Source organism: Erythrolamprus reginae, chromosome 12, assembly GCF_031021105.1.
Source record: "Erythrolamprus reginae isolate rEryReg1 chromosome 12, rEryReg1.hap1, whole genome shotgun sequence".
NCBI lineage: Eukaryota > Metazoa > Chordata > Lepidosauria > Squamata > Dipsadidae > Erythrolamprus > Erythrolamprus reginae.
This window is the reverse complement of record NC_091961.1, coordinates 28,537,369-28,563,325: the sequence shown is the minus strand read 5'-3', so window position 1 is coordinate 28,563,325 and position 25,957 is coordinate 28,537,369. Positions and strand designations below refer to the sequence as shown.

The 25,957-nt window shown below is 41.5% G+C and overlaps 1 protein-coding gene across 3 annotated transcripts in view; it reads right to left on the bottom strand.

Moving 5' to 3' along the window:
* The window catches only part of GLB1L2 (galactosidase beta 1 like 2), a 71,388-nt gene that overhangs the window by 30,534 nt on the left and 14,897 nt on the right, over positions 1 to 25,957 (bottom strand). For all 3 annotated transcript variants that reach the window (XR_011560407.1, XM_070765136.1, XM_070765138.1), the window contains 10 exons: positions 23,573 to 23,681; positions 22,209 to 22,301; positions 19,691 to 19,772; positions 14,705 to 14,769; positions 12,775 to 12,859; positions 10,168 to 10,305; positions 8,108 to 8,188; positions 6,660 to 6,763; positions 5,061 to 5,207; positions 1,159 to 1,230 (listed from right to left, as the gene is read on the bottom strand). Coding sequence is in view for 2 of the 3 variants with exons in the window: in XM_070765136.1 (XP_070621237.1) it covers positions 1,159 to 1,230; positions 5,061 to 5,207; positions 6,660 to 6,763; positions 8,108 to 8,188; positions 10,168 to 10,305; positions 12,775 to 12,859; positions 14,705 to 14,769; positions 19,691 to 19,772; positions 22,209 to 22,301; positions 23,573 to 23,681 (976 nt within the window). In the remaining variant the exon portion in view is untranslated. The remainder of the gene's footprint in view (positions 1 to 1,158; positions 1,231 to 5,060; positions 5,208 to 6,659; positions 6,764 to 8,107; positions 8,189 to 10,167; positions 10,306 to 12,774; positions 12,860 to 14,704; positions 14,770 to 19,690; positions 19,773 to 22,208; positions 22,302 to 23,572; positions 23,682 to 25,957) is intronic.

Here is a 25,957-nt window from a genome sequence, read left to right as displayed (position 1 = left end):
CCCCTTTCCGAGGATTCAGGGCGGCTGACAACATATCAGAAGAACATAGCAAAAACATCTAAAAATCCAATTAATATGACTAAAAAACTCAAGTTGCTTCTGATCTTTTCCCCAACTAACCTCAGATTGTGTCCCCTTGTTCTTGTGCTCACTTTCCTATTAAAAACACTTCCCTCCTGAACCTTATTTAACCCTTTAACACATTTAAATGTTTTGATCATGTCCCCCCTTTCCCTTCTGTCCTCCAGAATATACAGATTGAGTTCATTAAGTCTTTCCTGATGAGTTTTATGATTAAGACCTTCCACCATTTTTGCAGCCCGTCTTTGGACTTGTTCAATTTGACCCATATCTTTTTATAGGTGAGGTCTCCAAACCTGAACAATGTATTCCAAATGTGGTCTCACCAGCGCTCTATACAGCAGGATCACAATCTCCGTCTTCCTGCTTGTTACACCTCTAGCTATGCAGCCAAGCATTCTACTCGCTTTCCCTACCACCTGACCACACTGTTCACCCATTTCGAGACTGTCAGAAATCACGACCCTTAAATCCTTCTCTTCTGGAATTTTTGCTAACACAGAACTGCCGAAACAATATTCAGATTGGGGATTCCTTTTCCCCAAGTGCACTATTTTCCATTTGGAAACATTAAACCGCAGTTTCCAAGAAAGGAAAAGTAGGTAGTCCTTGACTTATGACCACAACTCAGCCCGAAACCTATGTTGTTCAGTGAGAAATTTTTTGCTAAGCGAGTCTTGTCCATTTTCTTGGCCACCTTTGTGAAGCGAATCCCTGCATCTGTTAAATTAGTAGGACCGTTGTTAAGTGAATTATGGCATCCCCATGGACTTGTGCTTGTTAGATGGTCATAGAAGGGGGATCACGGGACCCCGGGACATTGCAATTGTCATAAATGTGAATCAGCTGTCAAGCATTCCAAATATAAATTACACGACAATGCTGCATTAAGGATGGAAAATGGTCGTAAGTCGCTCTTTTCAGTGCCACTGGAACTTCGAACGCTCACTAAGCAAACTGTTGTAAGTCAAGGACCACTTGTACCTGATATCTTTGAAAGCAGAGGAAGGAGGGATGAAGGCAGAAACCTGGGTACATAAAGATTTGTAATCCCAGCTGCTTTTTTTGACTGCTCACCTGTCGGTTAGGAATGGACAGTTCCTGCACATTGTAATCAAGGTGACCAATGTATCGAGTATTAATAAACACCTGCACAGGAGGAAAAAAAAACCACAGTCAAGGCATCTTTTAATTTTCACAAAGGTCAGGAGATTAGAGGAGGATTTAGAGACTGTAACACGAGGAGACTGCATCCAGTTTTGGTCGCCACGATAGAAACATAGAAACATAGAAGACTGATGGCAGAAAAAGACCTCATGGTCCATCTAGTCTGCCCTTATACTATTTCCTGTGTTTTATCTTAGGATGGATATATGTTTATCCCAGGCATGTTTAAATTCAGTTACTTTGGATTTACCAACCACGTCTGCTGGAAGTTTGTTCCAAGGATCTACTACTCTTTCAGTGAAATAATATTTTCTCACGTTGCTTTTGATCTTTCCCCCAACTAACTTCAGATTGTGTCCCCTTGTTCTTGTGTTCACTTTCCTATTAAAAACACTTCCCTCCTGAACCTTATTTAACCCTTTGACATATTTAAATGTTTCGATCATGTCCCCCCTTTTCCTTCTGTCCTCCAGACTCTACAGATTGAGTTCATTAAGTCTTTCCTGATACATTTTATGCTTAAGACCTTCCACCATTCTTGTAGCCCGTCTTTGGACCCGTTCAATTTTGTCAATATCTTTTTGTAGGTGAGGTCTCCAGAACTGAACATAGTATTCCAAATGGGGTCTCACCAGTGCTCTATATAGCGGGATCACAATCTCCCTCTTCCTGCTTGTTATACCTCTAGCTATGCAGCCAAGCATCCTACTTGCTTTTCCTACCGCCCGACCACACTGCTCACCCATTTTGAGACTGTCAGAAATCACTACCCCTAAATCCTTCTCTTCTGAAGTTTTTGCTAACAGAGAACTGCCAATACAATACTCAGATTGAGGATTCCTTTTCCCCAAGTGCATTATTTTATATTTGGAAACATTAAACTGCGGTTTCTATTGCTTTGACCATTTATCTAGTAAAGCTAAATCATTTACCATATTACAGACGCCTCCAGGAATATCAACCCTATTGCACATGTTATCAACCCTATTGCACACTTTAGAGTCACGATGTAAAAAAGATGTGGAGACTCTAGAAAGAGTGCAGAGAAGAGCAACCAGGATGATTAGGGGACCGGAGGCTAAAACATATGATGAACAGTTGCAGGAACTGGGTATGTCTTGTTTCATGAAAAGAAGGACCAGAGGAGACAAGATAGCAGTGTTCCAATATCTCAGGGGCTGCCACAAAGAAGGAGTCAACCTATTCTCCAAAGCACCTGAGTGGAGGGCAAGAAGCAATGGGTGGAAACTAATCAAGGAGAGAAGCAACTTTAGAACTAAGGATAAATTTCCTGACAGTCAGAACAATTAATCAGTGGAACAACTTGCCTCCAGAAGTTGTGAATGCTCCAACACTGGAAGTTTTAAAAAAGATGTTGGAAAAACATTTTTTTGAAGTGGTGTAGGGGATTCTTGCCTAAGCAGGGGGTTGGACTAGAAGACCTCCAAGGTCCCATTCAACTCTGTTATTCTGAGACCAGAAGAACCTGGTGAGAATCTGATCCAAGCACAGGATGTAGCCGTCTTATAATTACAATCATTTAAACAGATTATACAAAAGAACGGGAACGAGGGGAAATTAATTAAAGAAACCTAGATTATTCAGCCTCGGTAAATTACAATTAGCAGGTTATGGCCATTCAGTTGTTCCAACAATAGGAAAAAAGAAAACATGTTCTGCTTTTAATGGCATTCTGTAAATTGAGACACAAAGCTTTCTCTGTGTTTTTAAAGCAGATAGCTGTTGTGAGTGGTCGTTGTTGCTTTATCTAATCCATATATCAATTGTTTACATTTTATTGTGTTATTTATAGTTATCAATTATATCCATGTATTATTTACTTGTTTATTAGTTATTTCTTCTGGTTTCAAGCCATTCATATGTCTCCCCTGGTCCTTCTTTTCATTAAACCAGCCATGCCCAGTTCCTGCAACTGTTCTTCATATGTTTTAGCACCCAGTCCCCTAATCATCTTGGTTGCTCTTCTTTGCACTCTTTCTACTCAATATCGGGTTTTTTGACTTAATTTTGATGTAGCTAAGTCTTGCTTGAATGATTCTGGGTGCTCTCTAAGTTTGGTGGTTGTCCTGCAGATGCTCCATTAGCTGTCATCTGCACCTCTATAACTGTCTGGTTTGGCTCTGCAATCCAACAAGACCGACACAGACCTCAGAGAAGAATCAGAACTGCAGAAAAAACAATAGCTGCCAACCTGCCTTCCATCAAGGACCTGTATACTGCACGAGTCAAAAAGAGGGCGGTGAAAATATTGACTGACCCCTCACATCCTGGACATAAACTGTTTCAACTCCTATCCTCAAAACATCGCAACAGAACACTGCACACCAAGACAACTAGACACAAGAACAGTGTTTTCCGGAACACCATCACTCTGCTAAACAAATAATTCCCTCAACACTGTCAAACTTTTTACTAAGTCTGCACTTCTATTTCTATTAGTTTTTTCTCATCATTCCTATCACCCTTTTCCTCCCACTTAGGACTGTATGGCTGTAATTTGTTGCTTGTATCCTAAGATTTTTATTAATATTGATTGTTTCTTCATTGCTTATTTGACCCCTATGACAATCATTAAGTGTTGTATCTGATGATTCTTGACAAACCTATATTTTCTTTTATGTACCCTGAGAGCATCTGCACCAAAGACAAATTCTTTGTGTCCAATCGCACTTGGCCAATAAGGAATTCTATTCTATTCTATTCCAATCCAATTGTGTCAACCCCTAACCCCCAACATTTCTCCCTTAGACTCTCCACGATTGACCTCTCCAGGTTCCTAAGAGGCCAGTAAGGGGCGTACATAAGTGCACTAGTGTGTCTTTCGTCCCCTGTCCAATTGTCTTTCCTTTCTCTCACTTATCATATACAGTGATCCCCCGCTCGTTGCGAGGGTTCCGTTCCAGGACCCCCCGCAACGAGCGGGTTTTCGCGAAGTAGCGCTGCGGAAGTAAAAACACCATCTGCGCATGTGCAGATGGTGTTTTTACTCCAACAGCGCTAGCGAGGAGCCGAAGATTGGGGGCGGCGCGGCTGTTTGCCGCCGGCATGGAGGGCTTCCTAGCAGCCCCCCAAACCCGGGTTGGGGGTCCGGGGGGCGCTGGCTCTCGCCGCTTTCGAGCTGAATCCGGGAGCGAATTCGCTCCCGGATTCAGCTCGAAAGCGGCGAGAACGAACGGCAAGGAACGGCTTTTCCACGCCGTTCATTCTCGCCGCTTTCGAGCTGAATCCGGGAGCGAATTCGCTCCCGGATTCAGCTCGAAAGCGGCGAGAATGAACGGCGTGGGCGGGCGAAGGGCGGGCGGCAGCGAGGAGTTTGCGTGGGCGGTGGGGAAACTCCTCGCTGACGCCAGCAAGAGGGGGAAGACTCAGGGAAGCCGCCCAGCAGCTGATCTCCCGGTTGCCATCTACGCATGCGTGCCCACGGGCACGCATGCGTAGATGGTATTTTGACTTCCGGGTTGAAAAATAGCGAAGTACCCTGTTCGCAATGGTTGGGGACGCAATAAACGGGGGATCACTGTATATTTTCTTTCTTTCATATATCCTCTCCTCTAAGTTCACTTTACCCTTATATATATTACTACATGTCTATTTTTCTTCCTATGTATTTGTGTATTGGACAGATGAATAAATAAATAAAATAAATAAAAATAGTATGGTGACCAAAACTATATGCCATACTCTAGGTATAGTTTTACTAAGGATTTATAGAGTGATATCAGACTTAACCAAAATCCAGCAAGCTTTTTCCCTCCTAGAAGAAAGTAATAATCTTGCACATCCATCCTCACCTGTGCTCGGTCCCGGATGTAATCGTGTGAATACAGGGTCCCTCCGCCAAGGATGACCGTCTCATAGAGGGTATAGCCAAACGCCTGTCCGTTGCCATTGTTGATTGGCAGGTTCTCCATGTTAATGGGATATTCTGACTTGATAAACTGCAGAAACCAGAACAGAATCCTGTGAATGCTAAGATATAATGTGGTGGTTTGTTTTTTTAACTCTCAATGGTTTCATGAAACAGATGCAGCTCCATAATAAGCGAATACCTTCTTGATTAAAAGAAGTATCAGAATTTTATAAAATTTGGCAGACGGTCTATATCTGGTTGAATTTTTTTTTAAAAAGCTTAATGATGTTAAAATAATAGTTAAATTTATTAGATTGAAATGTTCATAGATAGAGTTTTGTAATAGATGTGTTTATTTCTCTGAACTGATTTAACCTATAATAGTTTTCCCTTTTTGTATTAAGACTTCTTTCATGTTTGTTCGTAATGTTTTGTTTTTTCATTTGAAAATAAATAAAAAATATTTTTTTTAAAAAAAGATATTTTCCTCCCCCCCAAATGCCATCCAAAAAAAAAATCTCTCAAGGATGCAGAGAGCCTTGGTGGCGCAGTGGTTAGAGAGCAGTACTGCAAGCTACTTCTGCTGATCGCCGGCTGCCAGCAGTTTGGTAGATCAAATCTCAGCAGGCTCAAGGTTGACTCAGCCGTCCATCCTTCCAAGGTGGGTAAAATGAGGACCTAGATTGCTGGAGTCAATATGTTGACTCTCTGTAAACCCCTTAAAGAGGGCTGCCAAGCACTGCGAAGCAGTATGTAAGTCTAAATGCTAATGCTAAATGTGATTACTTCTGGAACCGCCTGCTACCGCACGAATCCCAGCGACCGATAAGGTCCCACAGAGTTGGCCTTCTCCGGGTCCCATCGACTAAACAATGTCGTTTGGCGGGCCCCAGGGGAAGAGCCTTCTCTGTGGCGGCCCCGGCTCTCTGGAACCAACTCCCCCCGGAGATTAGAACTGCCCCCACCCTCCTTGTCTTTCGTAAATTACTCAAAACTCATTTATGCCGCCAGGCATGGGGGAGTTAAGATATTCCTTCCCCCTAGGCCATTACAAGTTATGCATGGTATGTTTGTGTGTATGTTTGGTTTTATTATAAGGGTTTTTAGTTGTTTTAATAATTGGATTTCTACATGCTGTTTTTATCACTGTTGTTAGCCGCCCCAAGTCTGCGGAGAGGGGCGGCATACAAATCCAATAAATAAATAAATAATAAAATAAATATTGTTATTGTCCTTCTGCTTGCTCAAAAAAAAGTAGAGGGTTAAATAACAGACCTGAACGAGAGGTTTGTGGACTCATTCAGACATGCGTATTTAGCCTTGCAAATGACTTTTCAAGCAACTTAAGATCCACAGAGTCACCCATTATATTTGCGTGTAAATGCAATGATTCCATTTTAAGTGTGCATCTCATCCATCCATCTCATAACAACGCTAATCCAAACACTTAAGGCTTATCCTGAGTTTCTTTCATGTGTGGCTTGTTCCATTCCCATCGTCTGGCCCGTCGGAGCCCCTTCCTCCTTGGAGAGTGACTTACCTCCATCCCCGACAACAATTCCCACAGGGAGATGTATTGCTGCATCAGGATGGCTCCGTAGGATGCTTTATGTGAAATTATCGGCGGCGGAGGGAGAGGGGTCTCTTTGGAGAAGGGAGAGAAAGAACTTGATTGAATTCAAGGACTGGATTGATGGGGGAAATTACTCAATTTCATTATTATTATTATTATTATTATTATTATTATTATTATTATTATTATGATGTCAGTACAACACAGCAAACGAGATCACTATGCTGGATTTAGTATTTCATCACCAATCGGGCGCTTCCCAAGCACCTAGGACTGCGTGATGTAGCTGCGAATTATGTGTGCCAATCCCAGTAAAGCGGCCTTTTGCAATTGACAGGTGGAGATTTTGTCAATTCCAATGGTTTTCAAATGTCCGCTGAGATCCTTTGGTACTGTGCCCAGCATGCCAAGTACCACTGGGACCACTTTCACGGGCTTATGCCAGAGTCGTTGCAGCTCGATTTTTAGATCTTCGTATTTCACTAATTTTTCTAGCTGCTTCTCCTCAATTCTGATGTCTCCTGGGATTGCAATGTCGATGATCCATATTTTCTTTTTCTCCACGATCACAATGTCTGGTGTGTTATGCTTCAGAATTCGGTCAGTCTGAAGTCGGAAGTCCCACAGTAGTTTTGCTTGCTCATTTTCGAGCACTTTTTCGGGCTTATGATCCCACCAGTTCTTTGCCACTGGTAAACGGTAGTTCCGGCACAAGTTCCAGTGGATCATCTGTGCCACAAAATCATGTCTATGCTTGTAGTCAGTCTGTGCGATCTTTTTGCAGCAGCTGAGTATGTGATCGATTGTTTCATCTGTTTCTTTACAGAGTCTGCACTTTGGATCGTCTATTGATTTTTCAATTCTGGCTTTGACAGCATTTGTTCTAATGGCCTGTTCTTGTGCCGCCAGTATTAGTCCTTCTGTCTCCTTTTTGAGTGTTCCACTTGTAAGCCATGACCAGGTCGTTTCTTTATCCACTTTGCCTTCAATCTTCTCCAAGAACTGTCCATGCAATGCTGTGTTCCGCCAACTATCCATACGACATTGAGTTACATTTTTTCTGTACTGGTTCTTAGTTTGCTTCGCCTTGAGAAGCTTCCTATTGTTGACCTCCATCAACGCTGATTATTATTATTATTATTATTATTATTATTATTATTATTATTATTATTGGCTTGAGAAAAACTTTGTTAGTCCTTGACTTACAAACCCAACTGAGCCCAACATTTATCTTCTTAAGCAAGGCAGTTGTTAGGTGAATTTGGGATGATGGAGGGAAGGGAATGAAGCTATTCCAGAAGCAGATGGGGGTCTCCCCCCCCCCCCCCAGGTAAGCCAGTTTCCAAGGTGGGCTCCTCTGGCCCCACCACCCTCCAGAGAAGGCAGAGGGAAAATTCCTCCTTTTGTGCGTTTACCTGTCATGCTGGAAAAAAGCTTGCGCAATTTGAAGTACTTGGCGGTGTAATCTCCAGCCTCGGTCAACACTGCGTCGTAATCTGGAAACAACGAACGTAGGAGGGGAAAAACCCTATTTTACCTAACTTTATAGGTGCATGTCATGGAAATCACTACAAGAAAGACACACACACACACACACATACACACACATAAAAACAAACACACACTTGTGCAATATCCGCCATTGGATACAAAATTAAATGCCCTCTTCAGTATACATTATACATAAGAAAACTATCAAGATAAATCTAAAACAGACATCCTTCACATTCTATGCAATTGAATTGAACCTGAAATTAATAATAATAATAATAATAACAACAACAGCAACAGAGTTGGAAGGGACCTTGGAGGTCTTCTAGTCCAGCCCCTTGCTTAGGCAGGAATGTGATATTACATTGATGTTGCACTGTACAGTAGAATTCTATATAGTCGATATAGTTCTGGCTTGGATCTTGAGTGAGGGCTAATCCTACCCTTCTACCTTCGTTCGAAATATCCTGTTTTGAATGGATTACCAAATCTTCCTTTCTAAAAGCTGGTCTCTGCTTAGTATTTTGAGCCGGGGTGGCACAGCTGTACTGCAGGCCACTGAAGCTGACTGTAGATCTGTAGGTCAGCGGTTCAAATCTTATCACCGGCTCAAGGTTGACTCAGCCTTCCATCCTTCCGAGGTGGGTAAAATGAGGACCCTGATTGTGAGGGCAATAGGCTGGCTCTGTTAGAAAAAGTGCTATAGCTAACATGTTGTAAACCGCCCTGAGTCTAAGGAGAAGGGCGGCATAAAAATTGAATAAATAAATAAATAAATTTGCTTGGAGGCAGAAAGCTGGGGCTCTGAGTTTCTCTCTCCCTTTATTTTTTTTCCTATTTCGGGGGGGAGGGGGAGGATATAATCATCTGCCTTCTTAATATTTCTCAAAATATTTCATTTTTCTAGGAAAGTGCTGGCTTTGCTAACTTTCTACAATTCCCTCCTTCTGATTTATTGATTGTTTTCCGATTGTACCCCATGATGACAATCATTAAGTGTTGTACCTCATGATTCACAATCTGAAGTTAGTTGGGGGAAAGACCAAAAGCAACATGAGAAAATATTATTTTACTGAAAGAGTAGTAGATCCTTGGAACAAACTTCCAGCAGACGTGGTAGATAAATCCACAGTAACTGAATTTAAACATGCCTGGAATAAACATAGATCCATCCTAAGATGAAATACGTACAGAAAATAGTATAAGGGCAGACTAGATGGACCATGAGGTCTTTTTCTGCCGTCAGACTTCTATGTTTCTATGTTTCTATTCTTGACAAATGTATATTTTCTTTTATGTACACTGAGAGCATATGCACCGAAGACAAATTCCTTGTGTGTCCAATCACACTTGGCCAATAAAGAATTCTATTCTATTCTATTCTATTCCCCAGAGATTAGAACGGCCCCCACCCTCCTTGTCTTTCGCAAATTACTCAAGACCCACCTTTGTCACCAGGCATGGGGGAGTTAGGATATTCCTTCCCCTAGGCCATTACAAGTTATGCATGGTATGTTTGTGTGTATGTTTGGCTTTTATAATTAGGGTTTTTAGTTGTTTTATTAAATTGGATTGTTACATGTTGTTTTTTATCATTGTTGTTAGCCGCCCTGAGTCTGCGGAGAGGGGCGGCATACAAATCCAATAAATAAAATAAATAAATAAAATAAATTCTATTCCATTCCACTCAGTTCTATTCTATTTCCCATTCCAATAATCTATTCTATCCCATTCAATTCTCCATTCCATTCTCAATAAAGATTCTATCCTATTCCATTCCATTCCATTTTACTTCAGTGCTATTCCGTTCCATTCCATATTCTATTCTATTCTATTCTATTCTATTCTATTCACTCTACTCTATTAGTGGCAAAAGATTAAACATTGATCTGGACAGGGAGATTCAAGGGGTGCTTTCAATCTTCTGCATGGACCTCCCAAGCATCCTTGGCAAGCCAGGCCCGACCGTCCAAGGGGACCTTACCGTAGCTGGTGATGGCTGCCTTGTATTCGTTAAAATGCAGAGCGCCGTTCATGAATCCAAAATTGGTCCCTCCGTGGAACATGTACAGGTTGATGGAGGCTCCTGCCCGGAGGACATCCTCCACTCTTTCCAGCATCTCTGCAGAGAGAAAACAACGCTTGTAAGTGTAGCCCGGCACCGGAGCGTTATTCTTGTCGCTCCAGGTAGCCCTCGACTTGCGACAGTCTGTTTAGTGACCGTCCGAAGTGGCAACGGCGTTGAAAAAAAGGGACTTAACGATCGTTTTTCAGACTTTAACAACCATCGCAACGTCCCAGGATATGTGTGTGTCATGGGATCAAAATCCAGATGCTTGGCAACTAACTCACATTTACGATGGTGGCGGTTTTTCCATGGAATCATGTGATCCCCTTTTGGAAGAAGGTCAATGGGGGGAGCCAGATTCACTTAACGACCGCGTTACTCATTTAAGGGCTGCAGGGATTTCCTTAGCAGAGATGGTGAGAAAAGTTGCCCCCCCAAAAAAAAGTGGTGTAGGGTTTCCTGCCTAAGCAGAGGGTTAGACTAGAACAGGGGTAGGCAAAGTTGGCTCTTCTATGACTTGTGGACCTCAACTCCCAGAATTCCTGAGCCAATCATCCCTCCTGAACCTTATTTAATGCTTTAACATATTCAAATCTTTCAATCATGTGCCCCCTTTTCCTTCCGCCCTTCAGACTATACAGATGGAGTTCATGAAGTCTTTCCTGATAGGTTTTATGCTTAAGACCTTCCACCATTTTTGTAGCCTGTCTTTGGACCCGTTCAATTTTATCAATATCTTTTTGTAGGTGAGGTCTCCAGAACTGGACACAGTATTCCAAATGGGGTCTATACAGCAGGATCACAATCTTCCTCTTCCTACTTGTTATACCTCTAGCTATGCAGCCAAGCATTCTACTTGCTCCCCCCCCCCCAAAAAAAAAAGAGGGTAGAAATGTTGGTGTGCCTTATACACCGAATACAGCCTCCCGAAGCCCTGCCCTCACATCCCATTTTTGCAAACATTTAAATATGTTAAAGGATTAAATAAGGTTCAGGACGGAAATGTTTTTAATAGGAAAGTGAACACAAGAACAAGGGGGCACAATCTGAGGTTATCTGGGGGAAAGATCAGAAGCAATGTGGGAAAATATTATTTTACTGAAAGAATAGTAGATACTTGGAGCAAACTTCCAGCAGACGTGGTTGGTAAATCCACAGTAACTGAATTTAAACAGGCCTGGGATAAACATATAGAAACATAGAAACATAGAAGATTGATAGCAGAAAAAGACCTCATGGTCCATCTAGTCTGCCCTTATACTATTTCCTGTATTTTATCTTAAGATGGATATAGGTTTATCCCAGGCAAGTTTAAATTCAGTATAAATATATCCACCCTAAGATAAAATACAGGAAATAGTATAAGGGCAGATTAGATGGACCATGAGGTCTTTTTCTGCCATCAATGTCTATGTTTCTATGCTCCTAAACTGCATCTTGTACTCCGAAAATTAGGGTAGGTCAATGATAGTAAAAAAAAATTGTTTGACAATCATGTGACCCTTGGATACGGCAATTATCACAAATAAATGCAGGCTGATGAGTGGCTGGCGATTGATCAGGTGATTGTGGGGAATGCTGCCAGCGTGAGGACCGGGTGCGAGTCTCTTTTTTTCACTGCCATTGTAAGGTAAGAGGGGAGCTGAATGAATGGTTGTAAGTCGAGGACTGCTTGTATAAAGTCACCACTCTGAGCCGCTCCGAGTTCTTGGAGAGGGGCTGCATACAAATCTAATAAATTATTATTATTATTATGTCAGTACAACACAGCAAACAAGATCACTATGCTGGATTTCGTATTTCATCACCAGTCGGGCGCTTCCCAAGCACCTAGGACTGCGTGATGTAGCGGCGAATTATGTTTGCCGATCCCAGTAAAGCAGCCTTTTGCAATTGACAGATGGAGATTTTGTCAATTCCGATGGTTTTCAAACGTCCGCTGAGATCCTTTGGAACTGCGCCCAGCATGCCAAGTACCACTGGGACCAGAGTCGTTGCAGCTCAATTTTTAGATCTTTGTATTTCACTAATTTCTCTAGCTGCTTCTCCTCAATTCTGCTGTCCCCTGGGATTGCGATGTCGATGATCCATACTTTCTTTTTCTCCACGATCACAATGTCTGGTGTGTTATGCTTCAGAATTCGGTCAGTCTGAAGTCGGAAGTCCCACAGTAGTTTTGCTTGCTCATTTTCGACCACTTTTTCGGGCTTATGATCCCACCAGTTCTTTGCCACTGGGAAATAGTAGTTCTGGTACAAGTTCCAGTGGATCATCTGTGCCACAGCATCATGTCTATGCTTGTAGTCAGTCTGTGCGATCTTTTTGCAGCAGCTGAGTATGTGATTGATTATTATTATTATTATTATTATTATTATTATTATTATTATTATTATTATTATTATTATGACTTTTGGTAACATAAAGCCATGCCAGGAGACCTGGTATTGTTTGCAAAGCTATTAGAAAAGGGAGGAAGGGTTGGGAACACAGGTGGTAAAGGAACTGCTCCAGCAAACGACTTACCATCTGCATCGAAGACGTTGTGCTGTCCCCCCCAGTGATCGAACCAACCAGTCCAGTACTCCATCACCATCGTTGGCATGTCATGCTGAAAAAAGGGCAAACACACCAGGTGAAAACGGGGCCTCGTTTGAACTCGATGAAAACATGCAATATTTAACCCTGTACTCAGAGGTTTTTGACACTAGAATTCACTGTCTCCTGGTGATTGGCCCAAAGTCACCCAATTGGCATTAATGCTTAAGTCAGAACTAGAACTCAACATCTCCTGGTGTTTGGCCCAAAGTCACCCAACTGGCATTAATGCATAAGACACAACTAGAAGTCAACATCTCCTGGTGATTGGCCCAAAGTCACCCAGATAGTTTCATGCCTAAGGCAGGACTAGAATCCAGTCTCCACGACTGTAATACCATTGTGATACATTAACTCATCCTTGATTTTTCTATTTTTTCCTCCCTCTCTCTTCTTTCCTGTCTCTTTTCCCTTGAATGCTGTACCTTTCAGAATTCGAGCCTACAGGCCAAGCACTATCTGGCGTTACTGAGATGGAAGCCACTTTGAAAGACCTCCTGGGTGAAGATCAGAGAAGGAATGCCTCTTTTTTAAAATAGAAAATCAACACAGAACTGCGAGCGGAGGATTCGATGGAAACGGAAATGACTTTTGTTCCCTTCTTCACGTCCAGATCCTGAACAGAGCGAGGAATCAATGAGCTTCTCAGTGGGTTATTTACTGATTGTTGACAAGAAGGATAAAGACAATCTTCCTCCAGCACATCAAATAAATATATTTCCTGAAAGCAGCTCTGTCTGGGTATACATTTTGGGGGCTTGATTGAACGGTGACCAATTATAGAAACATAGAAGACTGACGGGAAAAAAAGACCTCATGGTCCATCTAGTCTGCCCTTATACTATTTTCTGTATTTTATCTTAGGATGGATATATGTTTATCCCAGGCATGGTTAAATTCAGTTACTGTGGATTTACCAACCACATCTGCTGGAAGTTTGTTCCAAGGATCTACTACTCTTTCAGTAAAATAATATTTTCTCATGTTGCTTTTGATCTTTCCCCCAACTAACCTCAGATTGTGTCCCCTTGTTCTTGTGTTCACTTTCCTATTAAAAACACTTCCCTCCTGGACCTTATTTAACCCTTTAATATATTTAAATGTTTCGATCATGTCCCCCCTTTTCCTTCTGTCCTCCAGACTATACAGATTGAGTTCATTAAGTCTTTCCTGATACGTTTTATACTTAAGACCTTCCACCATTCTTGTAGCCCGTCTTTGGACCCGTTCAATTTTGTCAATATCTTTTTGTAGGTGAGGTCTCCAGAACTGAACACAGTATTCCAAATGTGGTCTCACCAGCATTCTATATAGCGGGATCATAATCTCCCTCTTCCTGCTTGTTATACCTCTAGCTATGCAGCCAAGCATCCTACTTGCTTTTCCTACCGCCCCACCACACTGCTCACCCATTTTGAGACTGTCAGAAATCACTACCCCTAAATCCTTCTCTTCTGAAGTTTTTGCTAACACAGAACTGCTGATACAATACTCAGATTGAGGATTCCTTTTCCCCAAGTGCATTATTTTACACCAGTTAGGGGCTGTAGCAATGACAAATCTGAGTTCTTTAAGAACTTTGGGGTGGATGCCATCTGGACCCATTGCCTTATTTATCTTTAATCGTTCAAGTTCTTCTAAGACATCGGCTTCTAAGATTATGGCTCTCTAATGACCGTTTTGGGTTGCAGAAAATGAACCCCAAGGAAACTGATGAAGAATTTATGCTTGGAAAGCATAGGATAAATAAATACAGTTCCATTTTTTTTTTTGCACATAGCATCCTCCTATTTCTCAGATCATAAAACACACAAAAAGAGCATTCGAAGGGGAGGTCTCACCTCGGGGTCTTCCTTACCTGAAATTGCTTGAGGGAGGACAGGAGTCCTGGCTCCATCACCTGAAAATTTATCGTGGCCAAAGCTATTGAGAAAGTGGAAATTAGTATTAACTATATGGAGAATCCAGATGGCAAAACAGAGAGACAGACAGAGAGAGAGAGAGTCACAAACACAGAGAGAGAGAGAGACAGAGAGAAACAGAGAGTCACAGAGATACAGAGAGCGACATAGACAGAGAGACAGAATCACAGTTACACAGATACACAGAGAGAAAGAAAAAGTGAGTCACAGATACACACACACAGAGAGAGAGAGAGAGAGAGAGAGAGAGATGGTGTATCGTATCCTTACGACGTAAAGTTCATCTTTATCGTTGGAGTGTCGTTCCCTTTTTTTTAAAAAGAGTACAGTAATTGTAAATTTCTATTAGTTAGAAATTAGGTAGTCCCGTGTTATATATATATATAACTATATTTGTTTTCGTAGATTTTCACGGGTATATATATGTAGATTGTTCTGAGTTCGGGGTTTGCCCCGTGTAATATTTTGCATGTCTATGCGACGTTTCGGTGAAATCACATTCACCATCATCAGGCTGAAGTTGTAAGCTTCGTGCTGCTGTAGATATAGTTCTGTAGATATACTATACTATATCTACAGCAGCATGAAGCTTACAACTTCAGCCTGATGATGGTGAATGTGATTTCACCGAAACGTCGCATAGACATGCAAAATATTACACGGGGCAAAACCTGAACTCAGAACAATCTACATATATATATATATTTATATATATGTGTGTATATGCATTAAAGTATCTTGCAGGAATTTGTATACACAATTAGGTTATTTTGTTGGATTACTATCGTTTTGTATTAAATGAAGGATTTATTACTACTACTATCCTATAAATAAATAAATAAGAGAGAGAGACAAAAAGAAACAGAGAGAGAGAGAGAGACACACACACACAGAGAAAAAGACAGAACTGCAGCTAAACCACCCAGGATGGCATAATCTTTTGTGGACAACCCTTCCTTTCTTCTCCTGTTTTTCCCCAGCCTGCTTTTTAACCGCACACTTTGTGTATTCCCAAAGCCACTTCTTCTTCCGAGGTTGTCATCGCGGCATCACTCAGGGCCCTCGTTAGTCCGCATTCCTGATTAACTTGACATGTTGACTCTAATGAGCAGATTGTTGTGACATCTGAAGCAGGGTCTGGGATTCAGGCGCATACACAAGAGCCTGCCGGGACACACAACTCCCAGCCAGAGGAGGAATGAGCGAGCGAAGAGGAACAACGCTCGCAGGCAGGCAACGCATTTGTGCAAAAAACACAGAGCGATGAGGAGGCTCGACTCTGCCTCCCCACCACCATCTCCATTGTCCCTGGCACCGGAATGGAGAGAGCGACTCCATGTGGACAAAGGAGGGAATGGCTGCCACTTTTTTTAATATACAGTGTTCCCTCGATTTTCGCGGCGGATGCGTTCCGAGGCCACCCGCCAAAGTCGAATTTCCGCGAAGTAGAGATGCGGAAGTAAATACACTATTTTTGGCTCTGAATTCCCTTAACACTTTAAACCCCTAAAGTGCAATTTCCCATAGCAACCATTTAGATCATTACTCACCATGTTTGTTTATTAAAGTTTATTAAAAAAAATATTTATTAAAGGCAGATGAAAGTTTCGCGATGACATATGACGTCATCGGGCAGGAAAAACTGTGGGTATAGGGAAAAAACCGCAAAGTATTTTTTAATTAATATTTTTGAAAAACAGTGGTATAGACTTTTCACGAAGTTCGAACCCGCGACAATCGAGGGAACACTGTATAGTTAAAATTCACTTAACAACTGTCTTCCTTAGCAATAGAAATTCGGGCTTAATTATGGTTATAAGTCAAGGACAATCCATGAATCTGTCTAATCCTGCCTTGAAGCTATCCAGGCTGACAGCTGTCACAACCTCTTCTGGAAGGGAATTCCATAAACCAAGGAACCTCTGGGTGAAGAAATATTTCCCTTTATTTATCCTCACTTTCTTACCTATGAGCTTTATGGAGGGCCCCCTTGTCCTAGTATTGTGTGACAGAGAAAAGAATTTTTCTCTATCCGCCTTTTCTATCCCATGCAGGATTTTACACTCTTCGATCAAGTCACCCCTTAAACGCCATCTTTCAAGGCTGAAGAGACCGAGGCGTTGCAACCTGGTATCATAAGGGAGGGGCTCCATTTCCTTGATCATTCTTGTAAACCCAGGCAGGGTTTATTTACAGAATTGCAGAGTTGGGAGGGAGCTTGGAGATTTATTTATTTATTTATTAGATTTGTATGCCGCCCCTTTCCGTGGACTCGGGGCGGCTCACAACACAATAAAACAATTCATAACAAATCTAATAATATACAATTTAAAATTTAAAATAGTTTTTAAAAAACCATTTTTAAGCAGACATACCTACAAACATACCATACATAAATTATATAGGCCCGGGGGAGATGTTTCAATTCCCCCACGCCTGACGACAAAGATGGGTTTTGAGAAGTTTACGAAAGGCAAGGAGGGTAGGGGCAGTTCTAATCTCTGGGGGGAGCTGGTTCCAGAGAGTCGGGGCCGCCACAGAGAAGGCTCTTCCCCTGGGGCCCGCCAACTGACATTGTTTAGTCGACGGGACCCGGAGAAGGCCGACTCTGTGGGACCTAATCGGTCGCTGGGATTCGTGCAGCAGAAGGCGGTCTCGGAGATATTCTGGTCCGATGCCATGAAGGGCTTTATAGGTCATAACCAACACTTTGAATAGATAGATAGATAGATAGATAGATAGATAGATAGATAGATAGATAGATAGATAGATAGATAGATAGATCTCCTTTCACAAGCAGAGGATTCTATACCAGTCTGGACAAATGGCTGCCCAATCATTTATTGAAAACCTCCAGGGGTGGACAAGCCACAACTTTGGGAAGCAACCCATTCCTCATGCTGATTATTTCTCCACATCGTTCTAGGTTGGCTCTCTCTTTGATGAGTCTCAAACTCTTAATTTTGAACCAGAGCGTTGTAAACTGTCATCGCGAAGTTCATCTTATCATTTTGATTAGGTTTAGTAAAGTTCTTTCTACATGTCTGATTGGGTGACTTGCCTGGGGCATACTAATGGGATGAAAATAAGTTGTAATAAATTAGCAGGCAAAGATGCTCAGACACATGCCCTCCTGCACACACACATTCTGGAATCCGGCTGTATAAATTACACACTCATCCTTCATGTGCAGGCTGCATAAAGCAAAGGAAATTGGACGTAACAATGTGGGGTCAGAAGCCACGGCCAGCAGCAGGCAAGTCTAGCAATTTTAAGATAAATAGGTAGGTAGGTAGGTAGATAGATAGGTAAATAGTGATAGATAGATAGATAGATAGATAGATAGATAGATAGATAGGTAAATAGTGATAGATAGATAGATAGATAGATAGATAGATAGATAGGTAGGTAGGTAGATAGATAGATAGGTAAATAGTGATAGATAGATAGATAGGTAGGTAGGTAGGTAGGTAGGTAGGTAGGTAGATAGATAGGTAGGTAGGGAGATAGAGAGATAGAGAGATAGGTAAATAGTGATAGATAGATAGATAGATAGATAGATAGATAGATAGATAGATAAATATATAGAGAGATAGAGAGAGAAATATATAGATAGATAGAGAGAGAGAGAGAGAGAAATATATAGATAGATAGATAGAGAGAGAGAGATAGTGATAGAGAGAGAGAGAGAGATAAAGAGAGAGAGAGAGAGATGGAGATAGATATAGATTGATAGAGATAGATAGACAGACAGACAGACAGACAGAGATAGATAGAGAGAGAGGAGAGAGATGGAGATAGATAGAGATAGATAGATAGATAGATAGATAGATAGATAGATAGATAGATAAATATATAGAGAGATAGAGAGAGAAATATATAGATAGATAGATAGATAGATAGAGAGAGAGAAATATATAGATAGATAGATAGATAGATAGAGAGAGATAGTGATAGAGAGAGAGAGAGAGAGATAAAGAGAGAGAGAGAGAGATGGAGATAGATATAGATTGATAGAGATAGATAGACAGACAGACAGACAGACAGAGATAGATAGAGAGAGAGGAGAGAGATGGAGATAGATAGAGATAGATAGATAGATAGATAGATAGATAAAGATAGACAGACAGATAGAGAGAGAGAGGAGAGAGATGGAGATAGATATAGATTGATAGAGACAGACAGACAGACAGAGATAGATAGAGAGAGAGGAGAGAGATGGAGATAGATAGAGATAGATAGATAGATAGATAGATAGATAGATAGATAGATAGATAGATAAAGATAGACAGACAGATAGAGAGAGGGGGGGAGAGAGATGGAGATAGGTAGAGATAGATCGATAGATATAGATGGATAGAAATGGATAGAAATAGACAGACAGACAGACAGGATAGACAGAGATAGATAGAGAGGGGGGAGGAGAGAGAGATGGAGATAGGTAGAGATAGGTCGATAGATATAGACAGACAGACAGACATTCAAATTCTTTCTCATTAGCCTCACAAATTTGTACTACTACCAGAAGGATCAAAGGCTTTATCGGCAAAGCAAAATGAGGGTTGGGAGGAATGAAGTTATTTAAATTCTAAGCAATCAACCATATTTTTAATCAATTGGTGCTCTTTTTCCCCCTCCCAATACTGTTGAAACTTTGAATGTTTGGCACATGAATGGATACAAGTCCAGCATTCCCTGAACACCCTGAGCTTTAAATAGAGGAATGATTTCAAAAGCTTTCTGTGGCATTTAAAAATACTTTTTAGCATTGCTGGTATACTCACATGCATTTAAACAAACAAACCACCCACCAGAAAAACCCAAAAACCCCACATTGCCCTTTGGTAAAATTACAGCAAATAGTGGCTTTTAAAAAAAAATAAAAATCTGTCACAACTTTTCTCCAGAATCACACAACTTACCTCCTTCTACAGTGCCGGCACTCAAGCCCTCTTTATTATCCGAGGTCATCAATAACTCCACCACGTTCCTGCTCAACAGGGCCTGCAAGAAGGGAAAATCACTATGCTGAAGTTCAGATCTGATAGCCCATAAGAAGCCAGGATCAGGAATAAACCACGGTTTGAAGGGAGTTACTCTTTCCAGGACCAATGTTATTTTGATCAAGATGTCCCAAAGATACATCTCCAAAAGACAAAGTGAACTTTCTTGTGTTTGTTTGTTTTTTCTTTTCTGTGAAAACGTTGTTTCTCATCCCGGAAGCCTTTGCAGTTCTAATTGATGTTAACCCCGTGTTTCTCAATTATTTTCTGTTACGGCCACCCTAGGAAGAAGTAAGCCTTCACCCCAACTCTTGCCCGGGACGCTTGTTTGCAATATTCAGCACGTTTTGGCTGAAAAACTCAAGCATCTTATCAGTGTAATGTGTTTAAGTGACGTCTTAATTAATTTATTTGGCTTCATGCTGTCCGCTGCTAACATTTTTAGACACAGTAAACATACCGGTCTTCCCTCTTCTCCCACCATGGTCATACGCTTCGTCCTAGTTCCTGGTCTTAGCTTTTGGGAGACTTACGTTTGTCTCATGATCTCCGTCTCTCTCCTCCTTTCTTTTCGTCCCTGTTAAATATTCTTCCATGGTGTCTCTTAAAGGTTTGTTATCTGCACTTCGTATCTCCTGCCCTGTGTTGTGTGCTATTGTTTAGTGCAAAACCCCTCTACTCCCTGCGGCAAAAAATGCACAGTCCCCAGGTCATATGACCACCACCCCCCGGCATCGCTCATGGAGATGAGCACCGCCCCCTAGAGTTGGGAACGTCTAGCACATACCTTTACCTAAGGGATGGGGGTGTAGTTTCAGGAGGATATGCCACACGAATCCCAGCGACTGGTGAGGTCCCACAGAGTTGGTCTCCTTAGGGTCCCGTTGACCAAACAGTGTTGGCTAGCGGGACCTAGGGGAAGAGCCTTCTCTGTGGGGGCCCCGGCCCTCTGGAACCAACTCCCCCTGATATTCGCACTGCCCCCTCCTTGTCTTCCGAAAGAGTTTAAAAACTCATCTCTGTCGCTAGGCCTGGGGTTATTAGAGCTTTCCCCTGGCCAATGAATGTTTCCTAGTATGACTGTTGTATGAATTGTTAATTGAAGTTTTAAAATTAATTTTTAACAATTGTTTATGTTATTAGAGGGGAGCGGGGAGGGGCGGCATACAAATCTAATAAATTATTATTATTATTATTATTATTATTATTATTATTAATTGGATTGTTTTTCTACTGTTTTATTATGTGCTGTGAGCCGCCCCGAGTCCTCGGAGTGGGGAGGCATACAAATCCAATTAAAATAAAATAAAATAAAATTAATAAACTGATCATCTCCCACCAGGACAGAAGTGGGAACTTGTGGATTTCTCTTTCCTGGATGAGATGACAGCAGGAGGCCTTAATCAAATTAACTGCCCTTTGGCCTTAGCCTCGGATTACTGGGTTTTGCAAGGCAGCTTCGGTCTGCTTTGCAAAGATAATCTGCGGCAAAGGAGGCCTCACATCTTCTACTACAAGGCCAAAGGTTCATTTCGTAATTTTCAAACTATTTGCTTTGGAAGAGCAGGGAGATCTCTCTGCTTTTGCAAGAAAGCTCAGGGATCTCTTTCTCAAGAGATCCCTGTGTTCGAGAATGGGAAGGAACCAGCTTTTGAGAGCATGGCAATAAGGCCAAGCGCTTATTTCAGGGTTCAAATATATATATATTACAAGGCAAAGGTTGCAGGTTCAAGTCCCAGTGAGGATATGGCTAGCTGATGAGGCCAAATTAAGGCCGAAATAGATCTATCCTAGTCTCCCTTAATTTTCAAATTCAGCAAAAACCAAAACAACACATATCGATAGAATTGTCGGCTATCAATAAAAATTAACTGCCTTGGAAATGGCCCTGGGTTGGGCCGAGAGGCAAAAAAGGAGCTGTGATGTTCCTTCAATACACCAGGGTGATTCGACACAAAAATATGTAACCCTTCCCTGGTGCAGAGCTGAAGGGATTGGATACTGTAGCCTAGAGGTTAATTCTCTGCCTTACAAGGCAAAGGTTGCAGGTTCAAGTCCTAGTGAGGGTATAGCTAGCTGATGAGGCCAAAATAAGGCCGAAATAGATCTATCCTAGTCTCCCTTAATTTTCAAGTTCAGCAAAAAAACAAAAACAACATATATATATTCTCTGCCTTACAAGGCAGAGTCCACCGGATCGAATCCCAGTAAGGAAGGGTGTGGCTAGCTGATGAGGCCAGAACAAGGCTGAAATGGGACCATCCTAGTCTCCCTTAATTTTAAAATTCCAGCTAAAAAAAACATTTGACACACACATATACACACACACACACACACACACACACACACACCAAGGTCTTATTTTTAGGGAAACATGGTATGTAACCGTCAGCATTTCTTTTTCAGTTCCAAAAAGGTGGCGGAGGAATAATTTTACCTGTTTTATGTAGGCCATGTAATTTTGGTCTTGGGCATAGGAGCCGTATTCGTTCTCCACCTGCATGGCTATAATCGGCCCTCCGTTCTTGTACTAGGAAGAGAAGCAGGAGAACATAAGCAAATGGGGTGCAGTTGGCAGATCTGATTACTGTATTTGGGGTGATTAATGGAGGAGGGCTCTGCACTGTTTTGCCTTGCCTCTCCACGGCTGGGTCCGAAGTTTCCATTTGAAAAGCGACTTGGAAAAAATCTCTGAACCTCACCAGGACACGGAAATGGGAAACCAAAGGTCCCTTCTGTGTCAAGAACAATTTCAGGAAGTAGAGATGTAGTAAATCACAAAGTGCCGGTTGTACTCTTTTCTTACCACCAATCAAAGAAAGAAAAGAATCAGAGAGAGAGAGAGAGAGAAAGAATCAGAGGAAGGGAGGAAGGGAGGAAGAGAAAGAAAGAAAGAAAGAAAGAAAGAAGAAAGAAAAGAATCAGAAGGAAGGAGGGAGGAAGAGAAAGGAAGGGAGGGAGGGAGGAAGGAAGGAATAAGAGGGAGGGATGGAGGGAGGGAGAGAATCAGAATCAGAGGGAGGGAGGGAGAGAGAGGGAGAGAAAGAAAGAAAGAAAGAAAGAAAGAAAGAAAAGAATTAGAGGGAGGGAGAGAGAGAGAGGGAGAAAGACAGAAAGAAAGAAAAGTAAGATGCTCAGGATACATTTGAACATTTAATAAGCATCCCAAGAAGGCCTATAAAATTAAGCTGCGGCCTTTGGACAAGGTATCATCTACCTGATTTTCAACTCTGATGCAATAATCCTGGGCGAGGGAGGCGTGATTAGACCTATTGACCCCTTGTGATCTCTCTCCACTGCAAAATGTGCTTTTTTTCTTGAGGGGAGGCTGCCTGTCAAGCCGGTGCAGAAGTTGGTGATAAATTAACAGCTTGCCACATTATCTAAAAAAAGACCTGATATTTATGGGAACTTGGGAGGGGGGATTTCAGGGGGGAACAGATGCAGCCACAAAGCATTCTTTCGAGTGATTCAAGGACACCTTATGCCCACCCACCTGGATGGAAGCGGAGGGAGGACTGGCCACGCTGGCACAATTTGAATGGGCAACGTGACAAGTTTGTGAGTGGGGGGCAAGGGATGTAAACTTTCAATTGAGTGGGGAACTCAGATCCAGGTTCCCCTGTGCAGGTGTTAGGATGGCTCTGGAAATAAACTGGCACTTTGAGGAGAACTTTGACTCGGATTCTGATTTAATTTGGAGATTACCTGGAACCTTGACAAAAAGATTGTGTGATTTTAAAAAAAGGAAAGGAAAAGAAATCCCAGGAATAAGTAAATAAAGGGTGCAATTTTATTTACCTGGAGATGGACCACCTGGGGCATTAGGTTGTCGAAGTAAGAATCTACAGCCTCGGTGAAACCCTTGTAGGTTGTCCTGAGTTGCATTTCGGGGTCCTGAAGCAACCAGCTAGGAAGGAGAATGATCAAGTCATCAATTAAAATAGTAGAAAATGAAATTAAACAGTAAACCAACTCTCCCGACCACTGACAGTTACCACTTCCCCATTCTTAAGAAGCCTTGAAACAAATGGGCTGGACCAGCCTGGGCATTCAGGTTGCTTTTAAATGATTTTTAAAATGCATTAAGAAGTTCTACAAAGGAAGGAAGGAAGGGGCAAGCAAAGGGAGGAGAGAGAGAAAGAGAGGGGGAGAGAGAGAGAAAAGAAAGAGAAAGAAAGAAAGAAAGAAAGAGAAAAAAGAAGGAAGGAAGGAAGGAAGGGGCAAGCAAAGGGAGGAGAGAGAGAAAGAGGGGGGAGAGAGAGAGAAAAGAAAGAGAAAGAAAGAAAGAGAAAAAAGAAGGAAGGAAGGAAGGAAGGAAAGAAAGAAGGAAGGAAGGAAGGAAGGAAGGAAGGAAAGGGGCAAGCAAAGGGAGGAGAGAGAGAAAGAGAGGGGGAGAGAGAAAAGAAAGAGAAAGAAAGAAAAAGAAAAAAGAAAGAAAGAAAAAAGAAGGAAGGAAGGAAGGGGCAAGCAAAGGGAGGAGAGAGAGAGAAAGAAAAAAGAAAGAAAGAAAAAGAAAAAAGAAAGAAAGAAGGAAGGAAGGAAGGGGCAAGCAAAGGGAGGAGAGAGAGAAAGAGAGGGGGGGAGAAAAAAGAAAGAGAAAGAAAGAAAAAGAAAAAACAAAGAAAGAAAAAAGAAGGAAGGAAGGGGCAAGCAAAGGGAGGAGAGAGAGAGAAAGAAAAAAGAAAGAAAGAAAAAGAAAAAAGAAAGAAAGAAGGAAGGAAGGAAGGAAGGAAGGGGCAAGCAAAGGGAGGAGAGAGAGAGAGAAAGAGAGTGGGAGAGAGAAACAAAGAAAAAAGAAAGAAAAAAGAAAAAGAAAGAGAAAAGAAAGAAAAAAGAGAAAGTAAAAGAAAGAAAAAAGAAAAGAAAAAGAAAGGAAGAAAGAAAGAAAGAAAGAAAGAAAGAAAGAAAGAAAGCCATGGAATTCCAGGAATCTTGAACATTACTAACAGACAAAATACATTTTTTCTATGCATTTTTTCTATTTCTTCTATGCACTTTAACTATGCATTTTGTAAATCTTTTTAAATGCAACACACTTTTGTGTGGCACTTCTCTTTGAGAAATGACCACACTTTTTTTCTTAATATCTATATACAATTCATGATTTTTGAACCTTAAAAAACAAAAACAAAAGGGGGGGGGAAGATATTTTGCACAAGACTGCATTGCCCTTGAATACAAGTTCAAATTAGGTAAGTTTGCCCAAGAAAGCAAAGCACATTGTTTTGGGGGGTTTGTTTTCCATTGATGATTTTTGTTTTTTGTCCTTTCCAAACTCGCCTCCAATTGCAGGTTTAAATATCTGAAAACGTTTAAAAGATGCAACGGGGATGGAATTGGAGAAAACCAACTCAACGTCAGCTCCCTGAAAAGAAGGTGGGGAAGGTTAAGAGAGAGAAGCAGAAATTGTCTTTGAGCTAAGAGTCTCTAGAGATCTCCGGCGGATCTCCGGCGGGAAAGACAAGTGGGGAAAAAAATAAAATAAAATAAGCAGGACTGATGAGTGTCAGGAGCCCCCTTGGGATCCGGTAACTAGGAAGGATTTTCAGAGATGACGTGGGAGGCCTCAGGAGCATTGCTTTAGGCCCAGACATCAACAAATTCTCCCCAGAGGGAAAAATAAAACCAGTGAAGGAAAATAAAAAAGGAACCCAGGAAAACAGCCATTTCTTCCAGTTACTAGGAAGAAAGATAGAATAAAATAGAATAGAATAGAAACTTGACAAACTTGAGTGTAAAAAATATGACTTCAGTAACCGAGTTGTCGAAGTGTGGAACTCATTACCGGACTCCATAGTGTCATCCCCAAACCCCCAACACTTTACCCTTAGATTATCCACGGTTGACCTATCCAGATTCCTAAGAGGTCAGTAAGGGGCGAGTACAAGTGCACTAGAGTGCCTTCCGTCCCCTGTCCTATTGCTCTCCTATATCTCCTATACCTTTCTTCTATTCCTATATCTCTTCTTCTATTCTTTCATTGATATGTTCTATTACTATACCTTCTTTTCTATTATTTCTTAGATATATTTTACTATGAGTATCTCCTCTATAACCTTCAGCATGCATTTTACCCACTAAATTTTCAATATATACCCCTTAATTTTCAAATTCAGCAAAAACATGTGACACACACACACGCACACACATATATATACCTACTAAAACCCTCATTGTGTATTG